The sequence below is a fragment of the Pholis gunnellus genome, assembly GCF_910591455.1.
Source record: "Pholis gunnellus genome assembly, chromosome: 18".
Classification (NCBI taxonomy): Eukaryota; Metazoa; Chordata; class Actinopteri; order Perciformes; family Pholidae; genus Pholis; species Pholis gunnellus.
The window spans coordinates 3,786,851-3,808,315 of NC_136545.1; the positions used below are offsets into that span (position 1 = coordinate 3,786,851).

The 21,465-nt window shown below is 40.7% G+C and overlaps 1 protein-coding gene across 1 annotated transcript in view; it reads left to right on the top strand.

Annotated features, from left to right (window-relative positions):
• tcf4 (transcription factor 4) overlaps positions 1 to 21,465 on the top strand; it is a 203,065-nt gene that overhangs the window by 31,083 nt on the left and 150,517 nt on the right. The window contains exon 4 of the mRNA XM_079178494.1: positions 21,250 to 21,305. Within this exon, the coding sequence (XP_079034620.1) occupies positions 21,250 to 21,305 (56 nt within the window). The remainder of the gene's footprint in view (positions 1 to 21,249; positions 21,306 to 21,465) is intronic.

Below are 21,465 nucleotides of genomic sequence, written 5' to 3' on the forward strand. Positions count from 1 at the left end.
GTCCATGCAGAGATGCTACAGCAGTAGTTTGTCGCTATTCATAGTTCATAGTTCTTGGTTCACGATCACATGGATTATATTTGATTGATTTTGTGGAACATACAAATGAAAGTACTTTTTGTTGGATACCCACGAACAGTAGCTCACGGTCGCTAGCTGAAGATAGATCAGAATCTCAGGTAAACCAGCTAGTCACACACACTTCTTTATAGCGCACATCTGTGCTCCTCATTGATGTAATACACACACACACTTATAATGGATTCAAAGGCTAAGTAGCCTGTAAAGCTTTGTGTGTCTTCTTTCACAACAATTTAGCTAAACAGTTGATGTATTCAGTTATGTTGTTGACTTCTCTGATAACATTCTGTTGGTTTTCGGGCCTGTAATCCACTTCTAGGCTACACAGTTATGTTCTGAAGTGGCCTGTTTAGTTTCAATTACATGGTTGCTATTTTAGAGAAGAAGGGGGTTTCAGGACGTCCCAGGGGTCCCTCACATGTTTCCAAGGGACTAATAAAATAAGGAACAGCTTTTATGGAAAGTGAGCAAAAATGTTGTCATATTTCACCACAGCTTTCAGTCACTTAATTGTCAATGCAGACAATAGATACAATCGAGGCATCAGGTGTGTTTATATATTTGTATGTAGCCCGAGGTTTGTCTAAAACAGTCACGGCAAAAGTTTAAAAAAGTCTATCCTCTCCACAAATGTTGCTGTTGAAAAGGATAGACGTGAGGAAGGGAGGGTAGATGGGAGGAAGGAAAGGAAATAGTCAGAGGGAGGCAAGAGGGAGTGATGAAGAGGTGGTGTGGGTTAGGAAAAAAGGAAGTAGAGGGGGGAAAAGGGAGTTAAAGCGTGAGGGAGACAGTTGTCAGTGATGGGTAAAGAGGAGAAAACTGTCTCTCTGTTAGTCTCTCCATTAAATTCCACAAATTAAAGCGGTATTATCTTGAAATATTTAAAGGTTAGATGAATGTCGATAATGGATCTCGACAGCCATTAAGCTGTAATTGCTCTCTAATGTAGTTAGTGAAAGACATGGGATACAATTTTGCAGCAAACACAGAGGGGGTTGCTGGGAGGGGAGGGAGGGGAGGGGGGAGAGGGAGAGAGAGAGAGGAGAGAGAGAGAGGAGAGAGAGAGAGAGAGCTTCTGATTTGAACCAGAGCTGTTGCTCTCATGCATTAAGTCTTAATAAGGCAAAAACAGAGCATGATTAACTATTCAGAGAGAGAGAGGGGTGGGGGACCTAGACAGAGGAGAGAGACAGGTTGACGTGAGTGGCAGTTAGACAGACGAATAAAGAGCTTGAGAAAGACAAAGACATTTAGAGGCACAGACCTTAACGATGCCACTTCTCACCCGTTCGCCTTCTAAATCTGCTGTTCCAAATTAAAGGCTGACTTACCAACAAATTAACTTATTCTTTTTCTATTATTTATTATTATTATTATTATTTTGACTGAACCGAGATTTGATTAGTTATAGACTAATAATTATTTTGGTGTTGTCTGTAGGCTACATAAATTATGACTCCTGTAGTTTTATTTTGCCGTCGACAGTAGTGCCGCGAATTGATGAACAGCAACACATAGCTGTGACGTTGGTGAATTAAACCATTTACGAATGGAAATTAAACCATCCAACAGTGCACATGAGCTCGGTGTCCCAGACGATGTTGAAGAGAGACTGCTTTACAACACTTTACTACATTACGGCAACTTTTATTCTTTTTTTCTTTTTTTTTCATCGAACATTAGTTGAACAGGAGAATTCCTTGTATAATATCCAACCAAGTGACCTTTTTCTTTTGTTGCCAAGATCGGGTGAACCAGACTGACAAATGTACGTCATTATGTGACGTGTTTTGTTATTGTGTGCCTTGACTTTCACGCTCGTATCTAGAAGGTTCGTCACTGTCGAGGGTTAAACCACACCTAAAAACAACAGATACAAGATGAGCTGTGTTTTTCTTTTGATTGTTGTTGTAGTGGTAGTCAATTCCAAGATGCGTATTTGACACCAAAAGGTTGGATGTACGGACCGAAAAGATCGGATTATGCTGCAGGAGTTGTAGCTGCCTACAGGGGGTCAGTATTTTCATAGTTTCCATGTGAAGTATTCCTTTGAATGCACACTTATCAGCAGTGTGGTCCATCCAGGAGGAATTTGTAACATGAGGAGGCTCCTCGGGTTGTGAAGTGTGCAGGTCACAACAGATTTCCCGTTCCCTCAGCAGCTGGAGGAGTCGACGAACATCTTGTTCAACCTGCAGTGTTTGTGTCCGTCTGTCTGTATAATGGGACGATACAGAAACCGGATGATACGGCGGGATGTATCAAAGAGACAGAACTGACTTTTGAAAGGAATGCACCGTTTGGTGCTGCTCTGATGGAAGACACGAAAAGTGCAGAGAGACTGATGGAATGTCAACAGTGCCATGTCTCTCTGTGTGTGTGTGTGTGTGTGTGTGTGTTTCTTGCCCTGCGTGGGTGCGTTTTGCTTTTTCGGTCTGAGCGTGTGTGTGAGTGTGTCCCTGCAGCCTTACACCCATGCAGACATGCTAACTCGTTAGCGGTTTCTCACTCCTTGTTTCCAGAAAAGGAGGTGCCATCCAGGTGGCAATCCCACAATGCACCTCTCCCCAGTCGCCGTTGGGAACGACCTTGTCTGGGGAGAAAACGGGAAGGGTGGTTGTACCTCTCTCTCTTTCTCAGTCACCTTTCAATAGTATTTAATCCGAAGTAACTATCATGTAAATTCTTTTCAGAGTTTTCCCTGCATTTCCCCCAAATACCAAATATAATAAGCTGAATAGAGTTCGTAAAAAATCGATTCATTTACAAGGTGCTTTACAGATATAACAGCAGGTGCATGCAATAAGACAATTTACTATTTTTGAAAAGGAAAAAAGACGTAATGTGCACCGGACATCATTTTACATTCAGTGTGATGTTGCAGTTTTCTAGATTTGAATATTTAACTCAGTTCAGTGAAGCGACGCAACAAGCGGAAACAGGAAGTAGAGACAACGTCACACAGTCACATTTCTTTTCCAGACATTGAAGTCACTTAGTGGAAATGTACGCATCAGTGAGATCCTGGTAAATGATGTACATATGATATGATTTATGTATGACAATTATGATTAAGCTAATGTAATTTAGCTGTATTGTAGCTATTAATATTGTCGGTACAAACGAGAACTTATGTTGTAAAGTTATGTTGATTATGCAAAATGTTGGTTCTGTATACTATTACTTATTCGAGTGATTTATTCTCTCAGTTAATACTCACCGCTTGGCGTAACACCTGTGGGGAGATCGTGCGTTCAGGTGTGTGTGTTTGTATGTTTGTCCGTCCCGGGCTAATCTCACGCACTACTGGACCCATCAGACTAATTTGTTTTGTGCTACTTTATGACTGTCTGTTCACGGACCTCTCATGTGTGCGATGATATTTTATTGACTGTTTTATACCGTCATGCTGACTGTTGACTGTCCAAAGGCTCGTGACATGCATCGTGTCCTTTCAAAATAAACTTCCGCCTTACTAGGAAGCTAGGTTTAGGCAACAAAACCACTAAGTTAGGTTTAGATCGTGGACAGAAGTGAACAAAGGTGGATGTTAACTTTACTTTGCAGCGACTCAAGTCACGACAGAGTGACTGACGACTCTCGTCGCTCGCTAGAGAGCCACGAACACCGCTCTGCGCCTCAATTTCCGATTCAAAGGACAAAACGGGTTTTTGATGAGTTGAGAGTGAGAACGGGTGTTTTTTCTCCGACTGCTGATCTGATCACATGAGACAAATAAAGTTAGCAAAATGCAGCAAATGCACAATGACAGATTCTTAAAAAAAATGGTTTTCCCAGTTTGTATGAATTCGACTGGCCTGCACAGAGAACCTGACCTCAAACCCATCCAACACATTTGATATGAACTGAAACACCTATTGTGAACCAGACCCGACCAGCCAACATCGGTGTTGGGCCTCACTAATTCTCTTGTGGCTGAATGTGATACAGGTTCTTAAGTCTGGTGGAAAACCTGAAACCAGAAGAGAGGAGCCCGTTAGAACAGTGGATTAAGACCAAAGCATCTCGAGTCAGATATCCACATACATTTGGCCAAGTAGTAAAAGAGAGGAGTCGAAAAGATTCTCTCTCTTCACGTCTTTGTTGACAAGACTTCTAAATAATTACTGGAAGAGAGAAACAGACAAACACATTAGTTTCAGTCTCAGTTATAATCACTGTGTGTGTGTGCGTGTGTGTGTGTGTGTGTGCGTGGGGACAAAATGAGTAGTACTAGTAATTTGTCAACCACACAGAGTAATTCTCATTCTTTCTTTGTTCTGCGTCTTTATGTATTTGCTGGTTTTTATTTGCTTTGATCAGTGATACGATTAAAACTGACTCATCTAAATTAGTGCTGAAACAATGAGTCTGTTTATGAGTTAGTTAATAGACTGAAAAGGAATTGACAAACTATTTTGATAATTGATCAAATCAAACGAAAAAAACAAATATAATCTTGTTCTAGCTTCTCAAATGTGAGGATTTTTTGGTTTTCTCTTTATATCAACGTAAACTGATCTCTCGGACAAAACAACACATTTGAAAAGGTGACATAGTGAAGAGCATCACTATTTATTACATTTTATAGACTAAATGATTGACCAACAAATCAAAGAAGCCCTAGTCTAACTGTCCTAACCCCAAACCTGCCTCCTCTCAGTCCGTCGATAGTGCGGTTGGCAGGCGGCTGACTGGCGACCTGCTGGTGGATAAGCCGTCCTGTAACTCGAAGGTCGCAAATTTGATCCCTGGCTTGCCCACAGTGTCCATCGACATCCATTTTCATTCCGTCAGAGTGTCCTTGAGCAAGACGCTGAACCTTTACCTGCTGAGATATCACAGAAACTGGATATAGTGATTGACAAAATAACAAACAAGGGCGCATTCTATAGTGCATAAATCAATCACTGTATTGGTCTATTGCTTTTTAACTACTATCTGATGGATTGCCATGAAATTTGGTGATTTGATGATTACTTTTAACTTTCTATCTGGTTCCATCGTCAGGTCTAATTTATAATTTGTCCATTTTCTTTAGCTAACAACTAAATACCTGCAAACTCTACTACTACTTTGTGTTTAGTGCTAATTAGCAAATGTTAGCATGCTAACATCCTAAGCTGAAATGGTGAACATGCGTTATACCTGCTAAACACTAGCATTTTAGCATTGTCATTGAAAGCACGTTAGCTGATGTTAGCTGATGTTAGCATTTAGCCAAAAGTACAACCAAACGGAGCTGCTAGACTCTTGTTGGCATCTTTTCTCATTTTTAAATTGTTTTTATTTACCTACCTTTTACAAGCATTTTACTCAGCTAACCCATTTGAAATAAAATGCATAGTGCAGTGCATGTAGCACGGTGTCTTTTTTGTCAAATGTCAAGTATTGATATGTTACATTCCTTTTTAAAATGATGGACCTTGTAAAATCAGCAAGAAGCTACTGAGCATCAGTATTTATGAAGTGAAGGAGGAAACGCTCCGAATCAGCCGTGAGAAGGTTTCGGGTGAGCAGGGTGTAGCTTGTTTCTTTCCTCACATCGTGATTTCTTAGTAAATGGCTGCTAACACTGTGTTGGTTTCAGTGGTCATCTGTTATTAGCCCAAGAGCTGAAACGGAAGTCACCTGAGCCCAGCTTTCACTTCCCCATCGGCGCCACAAACCGACTGCTACATAGCTAATGCACAGGGCTCTTCCTGTACAGGTGCACATTGTGTGTGTACGCATGTAAGGCTATTTTTAATTCCACCCCAACCGCAAAGATTCACGACAACCAGATTTATCAATTCAGACTGCGGTCGACCGCTGTAGCCACGGCAGCATGTTTTTTCTGCCCTTTTCAGACCAGTCTCTCGCTCCTGCTTCGGTCTGAGATGAAATGAGGAGGAAAAAATGCTTTAGTTTTCAACCTTTTGAAGGTGTAGCTGAGATGCAGGATGATTTATTTAATGACTCGTGTTGTTTGGTATCAGTATGAACAAGGCTATGTGAATCCAGATACTTTGGAGCTAAAAACACAGTGTGCATACTGTAAAACTGTAAAACCATGTTGGTTAACAGAAATAGGTAAATGTGAAAAAAGTGTCAAAAGTCACCAAAGAAAGATCTATTTGAAGTCTCACTGTAAGAACTTTCTTTTATAATGAATGGTTTGAAATGCCAACTGGTTTTGACCTTAGAGTTTCATGAGGATTGAGATTAAAAAAAAGTTTCTAGTTGGTAGCGAAGTAGTCAGTCCAGCTCGCAGCCCATAGCAGCTGCAGTGTTCCTTACAGACGGAACTAACAACATGCTGAGTCCCTATTAGAGCCTGATGCTAACTGAGAGTGGTGTCAAAGGAAATGTAATTGGATCATGAAAGGGATCCTGACAACTGAGTTGTGATTGATATGGATGAAAATGTTGTCATTGCCGCCCGAGGTTTCGCCACAAGCAGGCCAAATATTAACGGGTACATTCACAAAGAATGCTTTAGTTAACACCAACTCTCTGAAGACGATAATAATTTCACTGTACGTTTTGCTGTCAGCGCTGGTCTTTGTGAATTGGACTGTTTTTGCAGTGAAGCTCATTTGCATTGAAAGGGGCCAATCTTGTACCATATTTGTACAGGTTTAATAGATGCCAAAGTTGCGCAGTCCCTTTGTGAATTCGCCCCTGAGCCTTGTCAGGTAGCTTCCTAGCTGCAACTATCTTTCTTCAGCTTTGTTAGCGCTAGCTGCGAGACCAACATGCTTTATGCAAAATCCTCTTCTTGTCAGGGTGTAAAAGCCTTTGACTATTAAGAGTGATTAAAAGACCAAGTAAAGACAACAATGACTATTTATACACCTGGGAATCTTATTGTGCTTTTACTGCATGGACTGTAAGCTCACACACTTCCACCACAAAGGGCAAAAGTCACAGCAAAATAACTTCCTGATTACACAAATAGTCATGAAAGTCACCGGAGTTCTTCCTCTCTTAGAAATGAAACACCTGTGCCGTTTCAAAACAGGTCCATGTTGATGGAAAACTGCAGTATTTTAAGGCTATTTTAAGGTTATCATCCAGTTTAAACAGAAACTATGAACTAAAGAAAAAAACACGTGATCTCGGAGTATTTCAAAATATCTTAAATGATCAACTCTAGAACAGAGAGTTCCGCTTTAAACCAGATCCAGAGACTTCTCTCTGCCGTTTGCTTCATAAAAGCTCAGCTCCGAAGGCTGATTTCTCATTTTTTGGAGTGAACCTCACTGTTTCTGCGACGGTATCAGCAGGAGGGGCGCGACTGGAGGAGGAGAGCCGAGGAAAAGAGCTGATAGGAGTCGAAACCCTCTGGACTCTGCGCTCAGTCGAGTTTACACTTGACGACAGGACGCCATGAAAGAGCGAGGGAGAGGCGGAAGATGAAAGGGAAGAAGAAAGAAAGTGAAGAGAGAGCAGGGAGAGATGAAGGGAGGAGGGGGAGGAGTGTCAGGGAGGGTGAGGGAGAGGGGAGAAGAAAGGAGAGGGGAAGGAATAAAAGAAAGAAAAGGTTATTTTTCGTGGTAATGAAATCACATAAAGCTGTGATCTGGGATGGACGGTTTCAGCGGGACACTCGGATGATAAATTTAAGTTGAAAAGTCTCATGCTAAACCTGTTCGACTTTATCATAAGCAATACATGACAAGCCAATATGTTCTGGGCTCTTGAGGTGTTTTCAGAACTATTTGAACTGTTCACGTGCAAACCTTAAATTATTTGATCATTGTATGCTTTTTATTTTTTCTTCCTTGGGTCCCAAACTTGTTCCTATTTTCAGTTGTTTATGATTTATCAGTTTATTACAGGAAATGACTAGGTAACTAAAAGCCAGTGGTTTCATACCAGCAAGACTGGCTCTGAACCTAAATGTAAAAATGCTCAGTTTTAATTCAGTTATGAGTGTCGACCCATGCAACCTTTCAGTCAATGTGTCTTTTCCATTCCAGACATTTTGTGCATAAAAGCGAAGGTGTCATTATTATTGGCTGCATTCCATTTATACGAGCCAAGATTGATTAGTCCGAATATCCTATCTAAAAACAAGGACCATTGCAGGAAATGAACGGCGACCTTTTGTTGGTAAAAGTACATGAAGAAAAGTCACTTGTAGTGTCCTGCCAGAGGGTGCAAAGGATTGGGCTGCAACTCCCAACAATTCGTGATTATTGCAGTGACCTGCTACAGTGCAGTGCACTAAGTATTGGGATCTAGAAGGACTAGAAGACGGGGAAAGAGCTAGCCTGGTTCTTGTCGAAGTAAAGAAACAAACAAAACTCAACTACAGCTTAATAATTAACACATTGTATCTTGTTTTGGTTTTAGGGAGAGTCACATGGCTGGAAGTGACATCATCAGCGAGATCCACGCTAACGCGAAAGGGTAGAAAATCCTACTGACTATTGCAAATAGAAAACCTCCCGGTTAGCTCGGAGATGAGAATTGGCTGATACCTCCTGTGATCTGGATTATATAAGGTTCAAAGTGCTGTTAGATGGTGGATAGTTTTTATACTGTTTTATACCTGTTTTTTTTACCACATAACTTTCAGACAACGAAACTTTCAATCACGGTTGCTCGATATACTATGTCGTATGCCCTGACCAAATGCAGTAATGTCCAACTTCCGTAGATTGCCAACCTTTTCTCCCGGTGACTGGGCTGGATTATCTCAAGGCCTTTGTATGAAAGACCTTTTCTTGAGCTATTCTCATTTTAACTTACGGTCGATTTGATTCAGGGTTATTGCTCCATGGCACAGGTTTACGTTCATCCACCACGGATTTAATGCACCACCCAGATAGCATACAGAGTGACCCATGTCACTCGGTGGAGGGTGAGACAGGTAGGGTAGAGGATCCACCTGTGTTTGAGTTAATACGAGGAGGGATGGAGGGAGAGAGGAATTAGCCACTTCCCCACTGCTGATAGAAGAAAAGACTGCGAAAAAAGGATGGAGAAACATTATTTTTATTTTACCCGCAAATTAAAAGCAGATGTCGAGGTACAATTCTCTCGGCTTGTTTAGCGCAGCACAACTGTTTCCTGATTTACTTCCTAGGTGTCTCTGCACTTGTTGAGAGACCATTTTGCTTCTCCTCATCCAACCCACTGGACTTTCTCCAGTTTCAAAAATCTCTCTCTCTCTCGCTCTCGCTCTCGCTCTCTCTCGCTCTCTCTCTCTCTCTCTCTCTCTCTCTCGCTCTCTCTCTCTCTGTATGATTAAGCTCACTCGTCCCTCTGCTTGCATTAGCTCTAAGCTGGCAGGTGTCTGTGAGATAGAGTTTTATAAAGCCACACAAACACAAAACCCTCCACAGAGAGGAAGAAGCCTTAATTGAATTGTCATACACAAATCTACCTAGAGACTCAGTCTGACAAAAAAAACTCATCCGAAAACACTGGCTGTCTGTGCTTCAGCGCAGACCCACTGATACAGGTGTTTAATGTGAATGGTTTTGCTAGCTTAATGCCCAACGTCTCATTTGATTTGACGATTGTACCCAAGTGCAGGATGAGTCACGAAAGATTTGAAATTGAGAAAAGACAGAGATTTGATGTAAAAAATGCAATGATACTGATTTGTTTGAAATGTTTGTCATTTAACAAGACATTAATTAACTATTAATACAGGGCCACAGGATAAAAACTTGAAAATATATTTTTTCATGTCTTGGATTACACGTATCTTGCCTTTTCAAATTATTGATTAAAAATAATAATAATCCTGAAATCTGCCTATAAAATATCAAACAACCATAGATACAGTTTAATGTCAACTCCCCCTTGGTTGCTATAGAACCCCTAAATTCCCAGAAAATATACCAAAAAAATGACCCTGGGGTCAATAATCCGATTGCAACCTGATTGGTCAAATGCGTCTTTTATTTCATTTTACACTCAGCACATTTGTGTGAATTTGCTAGCTAAATGTTTTCAAACAGACTAAGTGTTCAAGGACGCAAATGCAAGATTATTTTCTCTGATTAAAGCCAGATGTTGAAAAGGTGTAAATGCATCCGTCTCTCAAGACACATCTTCAATTCTCCCAACTGTCACTACGTCGGCGAGCAGTCGGTGGGAGTAAATGTCTGTTCCCTGTGATAGTGGTTGCTGTGATTAACCATTGTTCCTACTGTCGGATTCAATGCGACAGGAGGGAGGCGGATCCAGTGATTTCAAAACGTGCCGTCATGTTGTAGTGTTTATCTGATCCCAGATCAGTGTAACCGCTGACTGATCTGTGCGGGTAAGAGAGCATCGATCTGTATGGGTCAGTGAGAGCCCGTAGAGGCAAGAAACATCTTTTGTCTCGCTCATGCTGCTGATGTGTGTTTTGCATAGGCATGCTTCATGCGCTTCCTACCCATAACTGTTATAGCGTGCTGCAGGGATGACGCACTCTTGTAGGCCAACCTACAAAAACCTGGTTCCCTTGACAAAAAGACATTGGGATTGTTTAGGGACATAGATTTAGGATTATTACAGAACATTTATGAAACTTGCATGTTTTCTTCAGCAAGACATTCTTCACAAATGAACACCCCTTTTAGGATTTTTAAAGCGTAAATGCAGTCGGCAGAAGTAATAAGCTAACCTATTTATAAAGTACACCACGGTCATATGACTTCATATCACCACCAAGCGAAAGGCGGACTAGTGATGACGTTAGCAAGCAACTTTTTTTAAGACAGAGGGTTATTTACTGATGTATATGATGATGTAGTATCCACAACAAAATGTGTCCCTCGCTACCCGTTCGGTACTTCCTGCCCGATTGGTAGACTACTGAGCATTTGCTACTATAGACAGAGATGAGAAAGAAGCGAGATGGCTTACTTCAATCAACACCTTTGGAAAAGTAACTATCGCTGCGTAATCGATGATGGAAATAGCTCAGGAGTGTGCCATCTCACTTCTTTCTCATCTCCGCTGAGAGCTGCACTCGCACAGGTCCGATCAGGCGGGTGCTAGCGGAGTGTAACGTTAGCTGGAACTAGCAAAATGTCAGCGATTTAGGTATTTTTTTAGACCACAAAATCTGTCAAGCGGAGATGATAAAAAAAGGTTCTGGGGCTATAATTCTCTTGAGAATGTATTTGTTCATGTTTTACAAAGGGTTTAAAACGATAGGCCAGTCATCGCTATGGGAATGTGATTCTGGGAGGAAATAATTGTATCGGAACAGTTTTTTTTTTTAGCACGCTTTTTAGCAAGCTATTCTTCTTCTGGCAGTTTTGGCAGTTACAAACAGCTTCAGGTGTATTACCTACGCACTCTGGATTGGAGTACAGCTGACTCTGACTACTGGTATCAATGCAATCCAGACAAAACCGAGAGATTCAGATTTGTGAACGTTTGCTAACAGAAAGGCATATGTGGTACGCTGCTAAGTGTACTTAAATCACATCCGAATTTTCTTCAAAACCTTTGTGAAATGACAAATTGAAATAGGTCCTATGTTTGATGGGATTTTAATTGGATACCTGCCAGCAAATCAGAAGCGAGTATATTGCACGGCCTTGGTCATGCTTCATTAGGCTCATAGGATGCTTTCGCTGATCTCGGTCTGATGTCATTTATTTGCACTGAGTATTGTATTAAGTATATTAAATTAGTTTTGTATGCAGTGCTTCAATGAGAATTGAAGGATGTAAAAAGGTTAATATCTTTGGTGAAATTACTAACACTGACTCACATTTGTAGAAGACTGCAACAGTTTTAATAACTCCCTGCTACTGAAAACATGAAGCGTTCCAGTCCTTACTGCACAAGCATGTCACTATTAAATCAGTAACCACTTCAATAAACCTTTCCCCTTTTTTTTTTTTTTTTTTTCTTCACGCTGCTTACAACTCATTTCCAGCCAGCCTTTTGGCTCCGAGCCTTCATCTGCATTGTTCTCACTTGCTCTTTATAAAAGTTTTGCTAACTCTGACGCTTTTTAGCTTCCGACCAGTTTGCACACTGATTTTTTCATTTTGTTTTGGAGTTTCCTTTTGTTCCTCCGGTTGTGATGGTGTGCAGAGATCTAAGCCACAGTTGGCTCGGCTTCACATGGGCCTCTGTGGAGAGACGAGGGGGTTTTGTCAAAGGAATCGCCTGCGCCGCTTATTCTTCCTCCACCGCAGAGATGAAAAAAACAAACAAACAAAAAAACGACAATAATAAAGCAAAACAAAAAGGAACGGCCTTCTTATTATCAATAATAATCTCCCTTTTTTGGAAAGGCCTCTGTAGGCTCTGAGCTCGGCTGATTCAAGAAAACCATGTTTGAACTCGCTAATGTTTTTCCCCCCGTACTTTCTCTGTCCCTCCCTCCCTTTTTCCTCCCTCTCTCTGTCTTCATGAGCTAGTCTCTCTCTTCATTTAGCGTGCCATTAGCTCTCCAAGCTGTTGTTTGTTTTCTTGCTTTAATGTGCTTTTTTTACATCAAAATTGCAGAAAAACAACAAAAAGAGAAAATAATAAAAGACACAAGTGACTGAGATATAAAACATGTACAGTTTCTGGTGTGTGCGTGTGTGTGTGTGTGTGTGTGTGTGTGTGTGTGTGTTGGCTGCTATGACTGTATCTGGTTGTATGGTTTGCAATCGTTTGCCTGTGTGTGTGTGTGTGTGTGTGTGTGTGTTTGCATAGTTATGGAAAGTGTGAATGTGTGTGTGTGTGTGTGAGGGCACTGGCACTAAACTTACTTGGGTCCAGATGTTCTAATTATAGAACGGCTCTGCTGCCTAATGACAGGAAACGCTGGTCCGTGTGTGTGTGTGTGTGTGTGCGTGCCAAAATAAGTTTCTGACTGACACATTGACTGAATGTGCGTGTTACAGACACATGAATGACATTTTTGTCATTAACCACTTGAACCCTGATTTCCACCTTACATTTTCCTTTAAGTAGCTTTTGAGTTTTTATGCAACAAATGGATAGCATGTAGCGAACATGTTTGGAGGTATCAACTACAAAATGATTGGTATCTTGACATCTCTATATCACATGTACTTCGACTTATAGGGTCGTGCGTGTTTGAACATTTTTCATAGAGCCAAGATGATCAATTTCAGTGATCATACTAAATCAATACTACAAATTATTGTAGTTTGATGAATACAAACATGTTTTTCTTCAATATCCTTGCTTTCATTGAACAATAGTCAGAAACAAAAGTCCTCAAAGATAAGAACTTTGTGTCAAAATAAATTATATATATTCAAATCTGGCTTTGTTTTGAATCGGTAACTATCTGATCAAACATTGAGCAGTAAATCCGATCACATGTGTGATGCCGACTTTCTGTTCCGGGCGGTACAGCATCAAACTGTTACGTAACTGCCATTACTTAAGAACGCCAGTTACGAAACAAAACCACGGTAAAAATACTCAACGTTGGCTTTGTTTCAGACGCGACACGAACATCTGTCTCCTGGGTGAAAGTCATGTGTGTTTGTTTGACTATTTCGCTCTTCATACTGTCAGTTGCTCTGTTCGTTTATTAATGAAGCAAACAGGTTGCCTGCTAAATTCTATACAGATGCTAAAGCGTGCCTCGATATCAGTCTTTATTTGACGAGTTGGGAGTGAGAACGGTTAGCTGTAATATATTTCAAAGACCTTTGCACGATCTAAAGTCCTTTGAGTTCCCTACACTTTAATTTGTTTCCAGGTCAGGACAATAAATAAAATGAGTTGTCAGCGAACATCTATATATATGAAATCATGGCTTTTATACGTTTTAGGAGGTTAACCTGTGTGTAATGATGTGTTTTCCTCTCTTCGTAAACTCAGTTTTGACTTCACTTCCTGTTTGCAATAGAAACCACCAATCAATAAAAAGCTTCCTCTATCCATGGAAACCTATTCGCTTTTTGTCCAGCAGTAGCATTGATGATGGTCAATCCTGTCCCCTCTCTCCTCGTTACTATGGGAACAAGATGTCAATCGATGTGGCATCTCCATCCTCATCTCCAACTGTCCTCTCGATCAGAGCTTGGTAACCACGGAGATGGAGTGAGGTTTTTAAAAAAAACGTTTTAAGCTGTGTGTCGAGGTTCAGATGGAGGTGCCGTCTGCTGCTGTGCCTTGCTCAAAGACGACTAGGAGAGGAAGAAAGCAATGTTGGCAATAAGAGAAGGAGAGAGATGCAAGGGAGGAAGGGAAGGACATAGGAAAATAAGAAAGTAAAGGAGGAGGAAAGTAAGAAAAGCAAGAAGGAAGGAGGGAAGCAGAAGAGTAAGACGGTAGGGGAGAAAGAACAAACAATAATATAAAAAAAACAAGGAGGGAGAGAAGGAGACATAGGAAAGGAATGAGAGGATTAAAGGAATAAAAAGAGGAAATAATTAAAGAAAAGAGGATGGGAAGAAGAGAGATGAGGACAGGGAGAGAGAGAGAAATAACAGCAATGAAGTGAGAAAGGGTAAATGACGAGACAGATAGAAGAGACCAGGAACTGGAATTGAAGGGAAAGAACGAGGAGAAGTATAGGGAAGGAAAGAAGAGTAGAAGGGGAAGGAAGGAAATTGGGGGGGATGAGAAGGGGAGGGCAAGACGGGAAGAGAGGTGGAGGAAAGAAAAGAGGGAGGAGAGGGAAGGAAAGAAGGGAGGAGAGGACAGAGAGCACGAATCATGTAACAAAACAGGACATGGGCCACTTCCTGAATGAGACCGTTGCATCACTTCCTCTCCCTGCGCAGCCACACACAAACACATACACGCACACACACACATACACACACACACACACACATACGCACGCACACACGCACACACACAGACACAGACACACACACACACAAAGTGGGATTTTGGGTGTTAGACATTTTAAGCAGCTTTACAGGAGAAGATACAGAGACGTAATCTGACTCTTAATTCTTACTGTCTGATCTGTGTGTGTGTGTGTGTGTGTGTGTGTGTGTGTGTGTGTGTGTGTGTGTGTGTGTGTGTGTGTGATTACCCAGGATAATAACATGAATGTAGTTCAGTGAGTACAAGAAGCTTCTCTTTGCATTATATAAAGTGAAAGTGAAATGAGAATGGTGTGCCTCATGTCTCATCTCTTATGTTACTCATTGTCTTTTGTTTTATAATGCGATGCATTAAGAAATGCTTGATATATGCATATATATATATAATAATAATAATTTGGATTTAACTTAACTCCCTTATGTCCTTTCTCATTCGAGTCATCTCTCAGTCTCTCGATTCCTTTCCTCTCCTTATGTCTTCCCCCTAATCCTGTTGTTTTCTCATCTTCTCTCCATGTTTCCTCTCCTGATGTCTTCTCTTGGATCCTATTGTATCCTCATCTTCTTTCCTTGTTTCCTCTCCTGATATCTTCCCTCAGATCCTATTGTTTCCTCATCTTCTTTCCTTGTTTCCTCTCCTGATGTCTTTGCTCAGATCCTATTGTGTTCTCATCATCTTTCCTTGTTTCCTCTCCTGATGTCTTCTCTCAGACCCCATTGTTTCCTCATCTTCTTTCCTTGTTTCCTCTCCTGATGTCTTCCCTCTAATCTTATTGTTTTCTCCTCTCCTGACGTCTTCCCTCTCTTTGACATTATTTGAAAGGCACCAACACCAACAACACGGCTGAGAGGCTGTAGACTCAGATTTCAACATAGAGGTCTATGGTGATTGATTTTTTTTTTGGAAACATCCTCGAGTGGCTATTTTGATGAACTGCAGTTTTTGGTACTTCCGTGTCAGCTTCATTTTTCAGCCCTGTAGATTTCTGTTTTCCCCAAACACATTCTAAAAACGATGAAGCTCGCAGTGGAGAAAACGATCATCTTCAGTGCAGTCCGACTCTTCTCAGAGCGGCGTCAGAGGAACAGCAGCTTAATGTCTTTCTTGCAGCCGTGCTGGCGTCCGCTTGTTCCAAACCAGGAAAATTACAGGAAATTCACTTTACGGCAGCAAAACTATAGGGCCCGGAGAGAGTCTGGTTTGATTTTCATTTGCAGGTACAGCTTGGCTAAGTTTCAAGTCGTTTCCAATAAATGTTGTCTTCAAGGCTGTTGTAGCTCATTACGGCGGCAGTCGTTTCCATGGGAGATGTAGTGTCTGAAATGTTCCCAGCGGGGAAGGTGTAAAAGTGTTTGATTTACACCGCGCAGTTTGGCTGAAAAAGAGTCTTCAGGGTACCTCCAGTGAATGTGCGGGTTAGAAAACCACCAGTCTCTTTTTCATCTTGTGTCAAAAACAAAATGTTTTGATATTACCATTAACACAGAGTTCTTTCTTCTTTTGTTTTAGTTTTGATGCATCTACTGCGTTTCATTGAATCATTATACAAAGCCACGGACCATATGTCAACTTTTGATGATGATTTTAAATTCAAACGCTAAAAAAACAATAGTTTTTAATTCATCATTTCCAGGAACATTTTGAGTTAACAGAAAAGTGATGTGATGACAGTCGGAACCCTTTCTGATCACCACACGCTGTTTGACGAAACGGTGTGTGTGTGTGTCTGTGTGTGTGTCGGGGGATGGGGAAGGCCTACAGTTAATTATAGAGTTTGGTTGGGGACCAGATGAGAACAGTGGCCCTTAGAGCTCACACAGGTGCACACACACACACACACACACACACTTGATGTTCCTGCAGCATGACCACTGTCCTCGTTTCTGTCAATCAGACACCATTTATTACCATCATCAACACGTGTGTGTGTGTGTGTGTGTGTGTGTGTGTGTGTGTGTGTGTGTGTATGTAAAGGTTGTCAACATCCTTTTACATTACCTTATAAACACAACATTTTGGTTGAAAAAAGAACTTCACTGTAAATGGCTTTTGCATGTAACAGTTAGAGTATATTGGTGAACTCCAGAGTTGTATTTTTTCTGTCGTCATATCATTCATTCGTCTAGGCAGGCTTCGTAGCCTATAAAACCTATACAAATGAATGCGGTGGGAGAGGAGGTGGATGGGTCAAATAAAAAACGCTCTTTCACCTACAGGAGGCCACGCTTCATGCCCCGTGTGAAATGAGGAGTTAGGTAGTTGATGTTGATATAGTGGTCACGTAACTTCCGTAGTTTTTTTAAACCCAAACAACGATCTTTTCCTAAACCTAACCAGGTATTTCACAAACTTTGTTGAAGTAGTTTGGTTGCGCAAACCCAACAAAGTATTTTATAATCTTGTCCTAAACTGAACAAAGTAGTTTCCTTTTTGCCTGAACCTAACTTAGTATTTCTTTAAATGAAAATGGAAGTTTATTTTGAAAAGACTGTAACGATGTAATGAGCGATGTAATGATTTAGCAAGAATTCCAAAGATAAACTACTATTGGGTTCATCTGCTGTTCATGAGACCTCAAGGAAGCAATGTCTTTATGCAATCTATAACATTGTGCAATATCATGCGGTAACCGCGGTAACACCTATGTGCGTCAGCAGGTAAATGCTGTTCAGATGACGATACAAACGTAGTCAAATATAGTCGGTTTTTTCCCTTTACCAGCTTGACTGGTCTTCATACACTCATAAACAGCATAAAGAGCGACCTAATAGTCATACTCGGATACAGACCTGTTTTTGTCCACAGTGAACACACACACATATACACACACACACACACACACACACACACACACACACACACACACACACAGAGGGTAACTGTATTAATAGGAGTCTGTTTTGTGTCAAGCAGGTCTTAATAGGATCAGTGTGAGAGACATGGAGCTGTCTGTCAGTCTAAGTTCATTAACTGATGATAGATGACCTGCACTCTGTGTGTGTGTGTGTGTGTGTGTGTGAGAGAGAGAGAGAGAGAGAGGGGGAGAGAGAGAGAGAGAGAGAGAGAGAGAGGTATGCATGTGTGCTCTTAAGAGTGTGTTTTCCTGCTTGTGTGTAAATTCTCTCTCTGGTGTAATTTATAGCCCTCAATCGGAGGCCTTATCAGGTGCAGGACACATGGACGCCTCCTTCTCTCCTCCTCCTCCACGTCTTTTAACTCTCCTCCTCTTCCTCTCCTCTCCTCCCTTCCAATCTAACTCTTCTTACTTTTCAATACTGAACGATGCTTTCTTTAATTGCGGCGCTCCTCTTCCTCTCCACCTTCACTTCCACTCCTCTGGAGTCTGGACCGCCTATCGTCTAACTCTCCTGCTCCACTTTCATTTCATTTTCTTCTCCTCTCCTGTTTTCAGGATTTTACAAGACAAACATATGTGTTGCCAACGTGTTAAAAACATAGTACAGTTTCTGTAAACCTAACCTGTTTAACTGTATGATGGAGAAGCATCAAATATAAAACCAACACAATCAACACTTGAATATTGATGGGTTGCCGACTGAAATCTGGTTAAAACAAATCTTTCTTCTCATAACACCAACATTTTGATTTCCATAGCCATACACAATATTAAGTCATGCATTACTTACTCAATTATTTAGTTTTCTTGTTGAATAGTGTTATTAGGCTGATCATATTTGTTCCCTATATCCATCTGATCAGGTGTTCTCTCCCTAAACCTAATCAATCCTGTGTGGTTCCCTAAATCTGAACAATCAAGTGTGTTTTTTAAATCCACTTGATATAGTGTCTGTTCCCTGAATCCCAACCGATCCGGTGCATATTCCCTAAATTGAACTGATCAAGTCTTTGTTCCTTGAATCCAGCTGATCATAATGTGAGTGTGTGTTTCTTAGATCCAGCCTATAAAGTCTATGTTCCTTCCATTCGTTTGATTGACTGTGTTTCCTAAATTGGGCCGATTAAATTTTTAATCCAGTTGATTAAGTGTGGTCCCCTAATTCCCAAGCATGCGTTCCCTAAAACCAAATGATCGATTGTCTATTACATAAATGCAATCGATCAAGTGTTTTATCCCTGAATCCACTAAATCCAATGTTTGTTCCTTAAATTCGAATCAATTGTCAAATGTGCTGTAAGTTGCTCCCTGAACCCAGGTGTCCGTCAGTCCACCTGGTCATTGAATAACCATTCCGTCAACCCAAACGACTGTTCAATACATGATAATACTGATAAAGTGAATGTTCCCGAAATCCAATTTACCATTTTTGAGTAATCTTCACTAAACCTGCATACATTCTATTCTATTCTACAAATATGTAGCCCAAAGGTACTTTTGTTGAGGTAGACACTTTTGGTTTTAGTCCAAAAGGCTTTTTGTAACTGAACCAGTTCATTACTATTGTGCTAGCACAAACACATCACCCACACACACGCACGCACACACACACACACACACACACACGCACGCACACACACTCAGACGCAGATAAGCTGACATTCCAAATGACTCGACAATGAATGTAAGCGGCTCACTATACACACTGACACAATGGAGAGCCTATTGAGGAGAGATTTGTACACTACAATGCATGAGACGACTGTGTGTGTGTGTGTGTGTGTGTGAGAGTGTGCAGTGTAAGCGAGCGCTGCGTTTGCACATTTCAGTCGACCTGGATGAACTGATCTGATCTACCTGTCATGTGCAAAATACATCCCTTTTTCTCTCTCTGTCTATTTATGGCGATGCCAGTATCTCTTGACCTCGAGCTCTTTTCCAACAACCACTGCGGTGGTTCAGGTTTGGTTAAGTTCAGACAATTAAAAATATTCGGTTCTGATTAGGTAAAGTGGATGGTTGTTGTTGGTAGGAAACGAGGTGCAAATCACTGGTTCCTTTGTTGCACATTTTGTCTTTCACATCTTGGCCCTAGTTGTAAGACAGCAGTGAACTATATTATTGTGTTAATTAAGACAGATATATCTTAAGGGGAAAGACCTCAGGCAAAACTGTTCTTCATGCACTGACCAACTTAGAGATTTTGGTCTATTTTGCTTTCAGAATAGTGGAAAGAAATACAAAATACACATTAAGGTGTTTATTTTAATATTTGCTTCTTTAAATTTCTCCAAAATTCTCAGAAATTTAGAATTAGATAATGCCTCAATTGCATATTCAAACAATGCATTTTCGAAAACTACATACAAAAAGAATGGTCTTTCATGGTGACCCTATTCACCTGTGGTGTCTTCAAAATGTATGTATTATTACAATACGTATCTTTAAAGTCTGTTCCCTCAAAGGGAGTTTTTCTCAGACTCTTAGCTTTTTACAGAACAGTTCCAGTATCAATCAAAGCCTGATTTATAAAACATTGTGTTCCTATAAATACTGCAAAAATTGTTGACACTATTTCTGATTCATGGAGCGATACATACTTGAACAAAATTAGATTTTAAGGCTGCTTTGTCAAATGTTCATTGTCCCCAGAGGATGAGGCCCACTGGCTTTGGTGTTCCACTGACCTGTCTTCTAGTGCCATCATGTTGTTGACAGTTATGGTCTTTAGTGCAATATATCATCAACTATTGGATGGATTGTCATGCAAATATATACAGACATTCATGGTCCCCAGAGGATGAAGCCGACTGACTCTGGTGATCCCCTTACTTTCCATCTAGAACCATTTTCAGGTCACCTGTGACCTCTCAGTCGGCAGGCTGACCTTTGACAGACATAACATTATGGATGCAGTGTAATGACAGAGGGGATTATTGGTCTGCAGGAGGCTTAAAGGACCATTCAATTTGGCAAAGACACATTAAAGGCTCTACAATCATAATCAATAATGTTAAATGACATGGATCATGGAGAGAGAATGATTTACCCTCCAGTAGTTGATTATAGACACTGTACAGTAGTATTACATGTAGTATTAAGTGTTGAAGGTGATGTGATGAAAGTGGTGATCACTCAGATGATTCTTTCGGTGATTAAAATGTGGATTTGGGAAAGATGTTTAAGTTAGCAGCTCCTGAGTAAAAGCCAACGGGTAAATAAAATAAAACTGTGATCTGAAACATCAAGTACAACAAATGACATCGTCGACTTGTGCATTTTCTAATTTGGTTGAATTTGTGTTTACTTGCGTTGTTTTCCGATGCTTAACTGTCAGTAATGATGACAGCAGGGTGCTTTGCTGTACATCCTGATTTGTTGCTTGAAATCGGCCTTATCTTAAATGAACAAACTTACGTTGGATTTTCGGGTTCTTTTATTTTCTCAAAATGTGGTTAGTTAACTCTTAGTTATACTTTTCTAAACTGTACTGCTATGTGTTGTCTTTTTTTCCTGTCTTCTAAATGTATCTTTGTTTCTTCATCTTACAGATATGGAGGAGAGAACAAGTGCAGGGTCATGGGCAAGTGGAAGTCGTTCTTCCAAGGTAACTACCAACAACCATAATTACTAATGATCATCATTTGCTTTAATTACTGTTAAATGTAATTGATTTTAGCATTTTAAACATTACTATTATTGCCATTTCTATCATTACAACTGCTACCTACTGGTACTATCACTACCATAATGAGTATGGTACTGGG